This window comes from Phaseolus vulgaris, chromosome 9 (assembly GCF_051622355.1).
Source record: "Phaseolus vulgaris cultivar YP4 chromosome 9, ASM5162235v1, whole genome shotgun sequence".
In the NCBI taxonomy this organism is placed as follows: Eukaryota; Viridiplantae; Streptophyta; class Magnoliopsida; order Fabales; family Fabaceae; genus Phaseolus; species Phaseolus vulgaris.
In genome coordinates, this window is record NC_143506.1 from 38,958,249 (window position 1) to 38,967,901 (window position 9,653).

At 25.4% G+C, this 9,653-nt stretch overlaps 1 protein-coding gene across 1 annotated transcript; it reads right to left on the reverse strand.

Annotated features, from left to right (window-relative positions):
- Window positions 1–1,675: 1,675 nt before the first annotated feature.
- On the reverse strand, window positions 1,676–3,360 carry LOC137822613 (ARM repeat superfamily protein). The gene is made up of 5 exons (XM_068627523.2): window positions 3,041–3,360; window positions 2,828–2,934; window positions 2,559–2,706; window positions 2,109–2,303; window positions 1,676–2,022 (listed from the first exon to the last, which is right to left on the reverse strand). Exons 1-5 carry the CDS (start codon window positions 3,257–3,259, stop codon window positions 1,792–1,794), a joined length of 900 nt encoding a protein of 299 aa, XP_068483624.2. The 5' UTR covers window positions 3,260–3,360; the 3' UTR covers window positions 1,676–1,791.
- Between the last annotated feature and the right edge of the window lie 6,293 nt (window positions 3,361–9,653).

Here is a 9,653-nt window from a genome sequence, read left to right on the forward strand (position 1 = left end):
TTTAGATTATGAAATATGTAAGTCAATTTAGATTATGAAATATGTAAGTTTTTTTTAGATGCGTGATTCGTGATTAATTTTTTTATTACATGATCTGAAAGCTTGATTAGTTTTTTTATTACATCTGAAAGCTTTTTTTTAATATGATATTAGCTTCCAGATTATGTAATTAATTTGAAAGTCTTTTATGGGTGATTAGTTTTTGGATTATATAATTTAAATTTAGTTTTTGGATTTTATAATTTTAAATTTTTTTCTAAATTTGAGAGTAGTTTGTGGATATATGTGATTCAAATTTTAAAATATTATTTTTTAAAAATATATTTTAGATTACATAATGGGGGATGAGTTTTTGGATTATATAATTTAAATTTTTTTCCTAAATTTGAGAGTAGCTTGTGGATATATAATTCAACTTTTAAAATATTATTTTTTAAAAGTATATTTTAGATTATATAATTTATAAGTTATTTTTTAAATTTGATTCGGACTATATAATTTAAAATATATATAATTTTTTAAAATTGCTTTGAATTTTATATAGATGGGTGACATATAAGAAAGATAAAAAAAGTATTTTTATATTTTACATGGATAAAGATCAATAAACATAAAAATATTGTATGGAGTGATCCAACAACATATGGTTCTTGAAAGTGCAAAACATTTGTCAATTTTGATTTTTTTTTCTCATCATGCATAATGTTAACCGTGTCATATACATAGCATTAAATGTTCCTTGGTATCTGTAAGCATCTATGTATCTTTACATTTGAGGATTAAATCGACACTTTGATAAGCCTCATTGACACCTATTTCATCATTTTCATGCATTTCTAGCATCTTCTTTATCCTTGAAATCAAATTAATAAAAGCAGGTAGATCCTTAAATAATTTGGTTCATTCAACGTATGCACTCATTTAAATTAAGCAAGACATGAAAACCAGAAAACGAAATGATCAATAAAGGAACCTGATTAGTAAAGTAGGACAATAAACCAAAAGAGAAATGATTAAACAAATCACTAAACTACAAGATACAGTAATAATAAAATGCTGAATAGATAAAATTTTAATTCTAATTGTCATTTTTGTACTATTTTTAGCTGTTATAATTTTATTTTATTTTTAAAAGTTTGTTATAAAATGTCATTCTTTAAATTGTCATTGCGTATTACTTGTAAAAGCCATTACAAAAAAATGTTTAAATTTACGAGAATCAAAATCAACAAAGAAATAAATATAAACAGAACTAAAAGCCACAGGTTTGGCCTAGTTAATCCAGAGGCTACAAGTAAACAATGTTCAACAATGTATCATGGAAATTAAAGTAACAAAAGCCCTAAACCAGCCTTGCAGGAATTGAACATTCTCAAAACAAAAAAAAGACTTCCATTTGAGAAAAATATGAAATTAACTTCTTAATAAACTAAAAGCAGTCACATTTATAAAAAATTCTTGTATTTATGAAGAAATCAATTTTAGTTTCTTTAGATTTTGCTTCTTGCAAAAATATTTTTCCTTGGTTAACTGGAATAGCAGTATAGTTAGAGTTAATATATACATTAATTTGTAAGCTGTGCATTTGCTTTCTGAAAGGGGAAACCGATTGATAGTGTGGCAACCACTATATATATAGAGAGAGAGATTATACAGCATTATAGATGGAGCAAACTGAATGAATGAGATGTTATTTCAATATGACTGAATGAATATAAAATTTGACACTCATGAAGAACCATGAGCTGAAAACAGCTAAACTTCTTAACCATAACAGAAAAACACTCCTTTTCAGGGCTTAAGTATTTTCAAAATTGAAAGAGCATGAATTGGTTGCAACTTGGATTGGCAGAAGCTCTGCCACAACTCCATCTTCTGTTCCTTGTCCTTAGTCAGTGCCTCATACACGGCAGTTGCAATACTTCGGGCTGCATCTCTTGCCTCTGGAAGTCTATCATTCACTAAATCAGCTGCCACTTCAATCAGTTCAGCCATCCCAAACTGCTCCATTTCTTCAACAACCTGCTCAAATTCACATCCTACCTTAAAACACTGCATAACAATGTAAAAGAAATAGTGAAAGACATGTGTTTGCAGTGTTCACTCACCATCTTTGAGACACAGTTGGAGAGAGAAACAGCAGCCTTGGCCCTGATCCTAGGGTTTTTGTGACTCACATATACCCTTAGTTTCTGAAGCAGAGGAAGAGGGGTCATGGAACTCACCATTGAGCCAAGTGCCCTATCAGCCTCTTCACACACAAACTTTTTATCTTGGGAAGCTTTTAGCAGCAGCTGCAGCAGCTGTTGGACCAAACAACACATTCCAACCCATTAGTTAAGAGAGTTTAAAACATGTTTCAGGTCCCTCAACCTCAAGTTTTGATCAAAATTTATCTCAGTCATTGTGTGAGAGATTTAAGAACAAAATCCACAACATTTTACAAATTTAGGAACTAAAACCACCAATTTTGATAAAAAAAAAAATACATTTCGAATGAACCCTAAAGAATTTATCCTAGAAAAAAGATCACATAAGAAAAATCTGAGTCCAAGTACCAAGCCATCAAATGCATCAGAGGTCTCGGGGTCAAGCAACTTGTCACCAGAGGCGTTGAAAATATCAGCAGCAGCCATAATTGCGGTTTTGCAAAGGGCACTACGAGGGTTCCTCATTGTCTTCGCCACCACCAACACAATATTTTCCCTGCCCACAACATCATCTCATAAATTCCTCGAAACCCAATTGCCCCCACAACCAAAGCTCAAAACTTTAACAAAAAAAATATAAATTTAAACAAAGAAAAACAACATCAAATATCACTTACAAGATGGGGAATAGAAGGGATGAATGGAACAACGCGAATCGCCTAGCATCGTTAAGCGACTCACAAACCTTGATCCAATTTTTCGAATCCAAATCTTCAATCAAACTCTGCATTTCCAAACATTTTTCCTTTTCAGATAGAACGCCCCGAAGAGACTGAATTTCAAAGCTCTAATCGCGCAAACGAGAGAAACAAGAACACACACACACAAACCTGAATCCTAACTTCTGGATCCGACAAGGGTTTAAGGTTGTCAGAAGAGACATAGTCAACAGTGGCATCCCCTGATGAAGGCAAGGGAACTTGGTTTTCGTCATTGATAACAGCATCAAGATCTTGTTGTTTTTGGGTTGCAACAGCGATCTTGGGTTGTTTTTTGGGTCTCTCTGGGGTTGTTGTTGGGAGAGCGTTGCCGATGGGTCTGAGAGCCATTGTGAGCGGTGCAGAGCAAAGAGATGATCGAAAACTGAGAGTGAGTGAGTGAAAGATTTGATGGGTTCCAAGAAAATTTGATTCGTTGTATAAAAATCGCAGCTTTTGTGCTTAGGTTTAAAAATGGAAAGAGACGTTGGAGTGTTGCGTGCGTAACGGTAACATTTCGAAATAGCAAGGTTTGTTTCAAAGTGAAACAATGTAATTCGGTGTATGATATTTTTAGAAGTTGAGATTTAAATTTGTGTGTAAATTTACAGTAAAAACATGTATTTTTTTGAATAAACAAAAGAATAAAATAAATATAAATTTGTTTTTGCTTATATTGATGAGTGAAAAGGAGAGGAAAACTAATTGAATAATTGAAAACAAGTTTCAATTTTTTTATTTTACAAAATAAATTTAGTCTAAATTTATTTAAATATTAGTTTTTCTATTAGTGTTAGAGGAATTATGTTTATAAGATATTCGCTTTTTAAATGTTTATTATAGAGACCACACTAAAACGATAATAGAGATATATTAGAGTAATCATTTATATGTTTAGCATTTTTTTTTTATAAATTAATATATTTTTTTAAATATTATATCATTTGTACAACTATTTTTTTTAAAAAGTTAATAATTTATAACTTTCTTAGTTTATACCTAATTTTTTTATTAAGAATGTTAGTATCAGTTAAATTCATTTACTGTTCTTAATTTTATAAAATAAAATCTAATTCTTAAATTGATTTTAATTATAATTTCAAATTTAAAATAATAACTTTAGTAACATAAATAGTTGAAATTTTGTGTTTACTGGATAACATTGATAATCTTCACTAGTGATTCCTCATAGGATGAAGGCAAATTATAAGCTACATTCATTAAAAAGTTAACAAAAGTAACTTTTTTGGAGAAGAAGTTAAGAATCATATTCTACTTTTAAAAATGTAATTCATTAGCAATCACAACAATTCACTTCAAGTGGTTTTGGTTGTTATTGAAAACTTTATTGTATTAGATATTGTTATAAACACAATATCAAGTGGGCTTCTTCAAAAGAGAGAAAAGAGAGCACTTTAATGTTGAGGCAAATTCTTCCTACATGATCTCTTTTCAAAATTTATTTTTTATTGTGGAAATAAAAATATGAAATTCAAAAATTTGGAATAAATTGTGGTGCTCTGAAAATGATATTTCAAAATAGAATTTGAAAATCAAAATTTCATACTAAAAAATAATTTTGGAATAAAAAAATACATTTTGGAAAAAAATCCAAAAAAAAACGTATTTCATGAAAGAATTTCTGAAATTCAAAAAATATTTTAAAAATATAAATTATTAAAAATATGTTTAAATATAAACGTTATGAAAGTATTTTTAATTTATATTCTTCATTTAAGGATATTTTGATTATTTCATATAAAAAGTCGAACGTGTTGAGGGTGAAGACATGAACAATTGGATTAGGCTGACTAGACATCATGTTTTAGTGATGGACTTAATTATTGTGTTCTCTCTATAATCTCTATTTAAGATATATTTGTGTTTGTAATAAAATTGTAACAAACATAATGAAAACTTAGTTAGGTACGCGTGGACGTAGGTTGCAGATTGGCGATCGAACCACCTTAAATCATGTGTTTTTTATTTTCTGCAGTTGATTTGTGAGATTATGTGTATTGCTTCCGCGTGCGTTTTTTCCCATTAGAATGTATTTCACTTTTATTTGAAAATATTTTTATCATTTTATATTAAAAGTCGAATGTAGGTTGAAATTGATCGAAAATAATTATCTAATGTTGATTGTGATAAAAAAAAAATTCTAAAAAAAAAGTAGTGAACTTTAGTCTTTAATGAATGATTGCCATTTTTTGTTTTTGGTTTCCCACACTTAAGTGATTTGTTGAATGGTGTGTTTATGATGTTGATGTGTACAATATAATTATATTTATAAAAAAAAAAACAAAGATAAAAGAGGGAAGAAATGCAAAATAATGCATCTTATCCTTTTTGTCATTATGAGCAAGTTTTAGCCTTTATTTGGAATTGCAAACAAAATTGTTACCATCTAATTTTAGAAAACCAAAATCTATGGAAAAAAATTATTAGATAAAATATTACAAAACTTTTATCTAATAGATTCTATGAGTAAGACGGGCTAATTAATTATCTAATATATATATATATATATATATATATATATATATATATATATATAATTTCACTCAGGGTTTATGACATCAATAAAAATTCATTTAAAAGTTTATTCTAATAATGGTGAAATGGAGATAATTAATAATTATTTTATAAGTAAGTATTCAAACAAATTATCTAATCTGAATGGAGATATGTATTTAAATATTTTCTAACATTTAATCACATTGTAATTTTAATATAAAGACACTTTAGTAATTTTTAAACATACTAATTTATATAAACATTATTCTATAACATTGATCAAATTATTCATCTACTTTGTCTTTATTTTCTTAATTTTTACTTTTTTTTCTTTAATTTAAATAATCTTATATTCTACTCTATTTCTCTTATTTTCTTTTCATTTCTACTTTCCACTCGGTAATTCAAATAAAGACTTAGTCATAGATATCTAAGTTTTTTTTAAAATATATTTTTAATTATTGTGCTTTAGTAATATTTTAAAAAATTAAATTGTTTCAATCAAACTTTCTTTAAATGTTATATACCAAATTGTTACTAAAACTTTGGAAGTAATTGGTGATAAGTGTTTTCTGTCGGTAGCAATAGATTAACTTTCCATTGAAAGGTTAATTAGCATCATTAATTTTCATTTTTCAAAAGAAATTTTGGAATCATATTCTACTTTTAAAAGTGAAATACTTTATTTCAATATTAATAATACAAAGTGTTGTTTGGCAGATTCATTTCTTTTCAAGAGTTTTGATTTTGGCTTTAGTGGTTGTATTATTTGAAATGTGTTTTCAGGTTTATTATAAATGTTAATAATTAGTGATAAACTATTTGAGATTTTTTTTTCTTCTTAAAAAAAGGTTTTGCTGATTATATTTCAAGTTTGTATAACTGTAACTAGTTCATTTAAATTATAATTAACTTATCTTTTAGATAAAATGTTAAATTTGAGTATTTAAATTAAAAAAAAGTGATTAGAAAATTTTGGAGAGCTTAATCAGCATTACAAGAAAATAATTAAATAAAAACTAATTTCAGATACTAAAATAGTTAGTTACTATTTGATTAAATTAGAGACCATCTTATAAACTAAAATAATATTGATATCTAAAGTAGTTTCTATGATTACTTTTTTTATAAATTGGTATTCAACCATTAGCTACCAAAGTTTTAGCTACTTACTACTTTATATTTTAAATAGTTTCTATTAATTTTCTATAGACTAATTTAAAATCTAAAATATTAGTCTCTAAAACTTAAGTAGCTAATTTGGATGCAAATTTAGAAACTGTGTTATAAAATTTTATTAAGAACAGAAACCACTTTAGATATAAATATTATTTTTTTCTAAATTAGTATTTAATTTAGTTAATATAGTGACTAATTATTTTTTATCTATAAATTTGATTACTATTTAAAGATTTTCTTGCAGTGTAGATATAATAATGTCAGTTTGAGTTAAAACCCACTCTTCAATATGATATAAGAGTCATATAAAGTATATTATAGGAAGAGATTGTTATACTTATGATGTCACCGTTATTGAGCCGTTATCAGATCATTCACAATACATAGTTTCATACACTATATAACCGGAGTTGAAGGATCTAAACTATATAACATGAGTTGAAAGTGTTGATAAAAGATGATCACAAAATTGATTTTTTCATTCTTTACCATTTTCTCACTTTTACAAGACTGTCTGATGAAGAGAAAAATGTCTCACGTACTTAGTTGAAGGAGGACCAATTTCTTTCACTTAATAAAAAAAAAACAATCAACATCACATCCCATCAATGTGCCTAAATATAAAAACAAAACTTTTTAAAAATACCTTTTCAAATTAAAATTTGAAATGTAACTACCTTTCAAATTTTAAATTTAAAAAATTATTACTTTTCAAATATCATAAAGTTATTTTTCAAATTTATGATTTATTTATTTTTTAAATTACATATATACCACGTATGACATATATGCATATTTTATAAAAAATCTAAACTAAAAAAATGTGTTGAAAACTTTACATTAACTAAATAAATAAATATTTCATAATTAAGTACAAATCTAATATTTGTAAACTAATTTTACAAGGTTATTAGATTTTGTATTATTTTATTCTCTAGTGTTATGGAAGTGTATTAGTTTATATAAGAATTTGATTATTATAATAAAGATATTTGAAAAGGTGACCTTAAATAAAAGAATGAAGTTTATGATAAAGAGTCTCTAGCAGGACCCAAGTCCATGGCACGTGACATTACGTAGCAACACAAAACACTGAAAATAGCAAAAATATATTAATATTTTTTTATGCTACAAAAAATATTTAATACAGTGCATGTGGTGATAGTTTTTATTTTAATTTGGGACGATTTTTTATTATTTCAACTTAATAATAAAGTATAAATATTTTATCAGCTATGTCACAAGAAAAAAATCATGGGAAAAACTATATTTTTCAAAAAAATAAAATAAAATTTATACATACTCTAAATATTTTCATCCAACAATTTCAGATGATACGGATTAATAGACATTAAAAATAACATATATAATAATCTGAAAAATAGTATTTATAAAGATTAAAACGATTAAGTATTAAATAAAAAAATAAGTTATAAATTCTTAGAAAGATTAAATAAATAATAAACCGAAAACAATTATTAGATAATTTCCTATTGTAAAGTTTATATCCTCCTTGATGATTTATATTAAACATGTAATCTTTTTTATTTCAAATTAATTGATGTTTTAGTATTTTTTTTTTAAAAATGGTGTTGTTTTTAGTATATAATAAAATACGAAACTTCTATTCTAATTGTATTGTTGCTAAATATTTTTGTTTTGAAATATTTATTGGAATGGACCATTAATGCGCGTGTAGCACGAGATTAGGGAAAAAAATTATTCCCTTTTTTTCAGAAAAAAATTGGAAAAATAATATTTAGAATGCACAATGTTTTTCTATATATGTGAAATAACAGAGAAAATAATGTATAAGATCTCATTAAACCTGATAAATTAATATTTAGTAAATATGTTAACAAACTCAACAATATGTAAAAACAATGTTATTAATATATTAAATTTAGTCACTTTTAAAATGTTTTTTTTTATAGTTATTTATTAATAAAACACACACATAATATTTCAAGAGACAAATAAAGAAAACCAAATTTAATACTTCAATAAAAGTTATAAAATATTTTATAAAAGATCGATTTTCTTCTTAACCATGTTGTATATTAAGAATCATAATAAATTTTAGTGGCTACCATGTTTAATACTGTTATAAAAACGTATATATTTTAAAAAATTAAATACTACATTAATAGCTTACACTTACATATATACATATATATGTGGATATCATTATTTTTGTATTTTCTATCTTTAATTTATAGATTTTTTCTTTTTTTTATTATTTCTGTTTAATTTATAAATTTTGAAAGAATTAAATCTAAAGAAGAAACACTTGAGAAACAATTTGGTATGAGCATGAAAATATTTTGCCAACATATCCATTCACACGAGTAAATGAAGAAGAATACTAAGAACACAAGCAAAAATTATGATTAAACTAAAGAGGAAGGTAATAAATCTGAAGGAAGATAAGCATGAGTTATATATTATATAGCACATATACACACTTTATAAACCTTAAATTATGATTAAACTACTTAAAAAAAATAGAAATGAAAAGAACTGAGATGTCAAGTTATATAATAATGTCTAACATGAAAGTTTTTATATAAAAAAAAACAACATGAGTTATATACTATATAACACATACATATTCATACACTTTGACATGTGTAATTTTTAATATTTATATATTATAAATATTATAAATTATATAAATTGACAATCAAGATTTGTGTGAATAAGTATGATTGAGTTTTTTTAGCATTTTTGTAATAAAAAATATTCTTTTTATATAATTATAATAAAAATTTATACAATACATTTGAAATTTTGAAAAATTATTGTATTTTTTTTAAATTGTGTTAGAACCTATGTAGCACAAACACAGAGACACTGAAGATACAGATACTTATAATTTCTAAAATAATTTAGGACACAGGAACACAAATCTATATATTATATAATTATGTATTATATAAATTGACAATAAACGTTGATAAGATCCTTCCATCTAGCAACACTTTAGGATGACATAGCTTTAAAGTGAACGGCAAGGTTCAAACGAAGAAAGACTTATGGTGGAGATGAG

Excerpts from the sequence above, each read along its gene's own strand:
- LOC137822613 (XM_068627523.2), bottom strand. The coding sequence starts at position 3,259 with ATGGCTCTCAGACCCATCGGCAACGCTCTCCCAACAACAACCCCAGAG. Across the intron at positions 2,707-2,827 it reads TCCCTTCTATTCCCCATCTT|GGAAAATATTGTGTTGGTGG; the intron begins GTAAGTGATATT and ends TGTTGTGGGCAG. Across the intron at positions 2,304-2,558 it reads CTGATGCATTTGATGGCTTG|CTGCTGCAGCTGCTGCTAAA; the intron begins GTACTTGGACTC and ends TTGGTCCAACAG.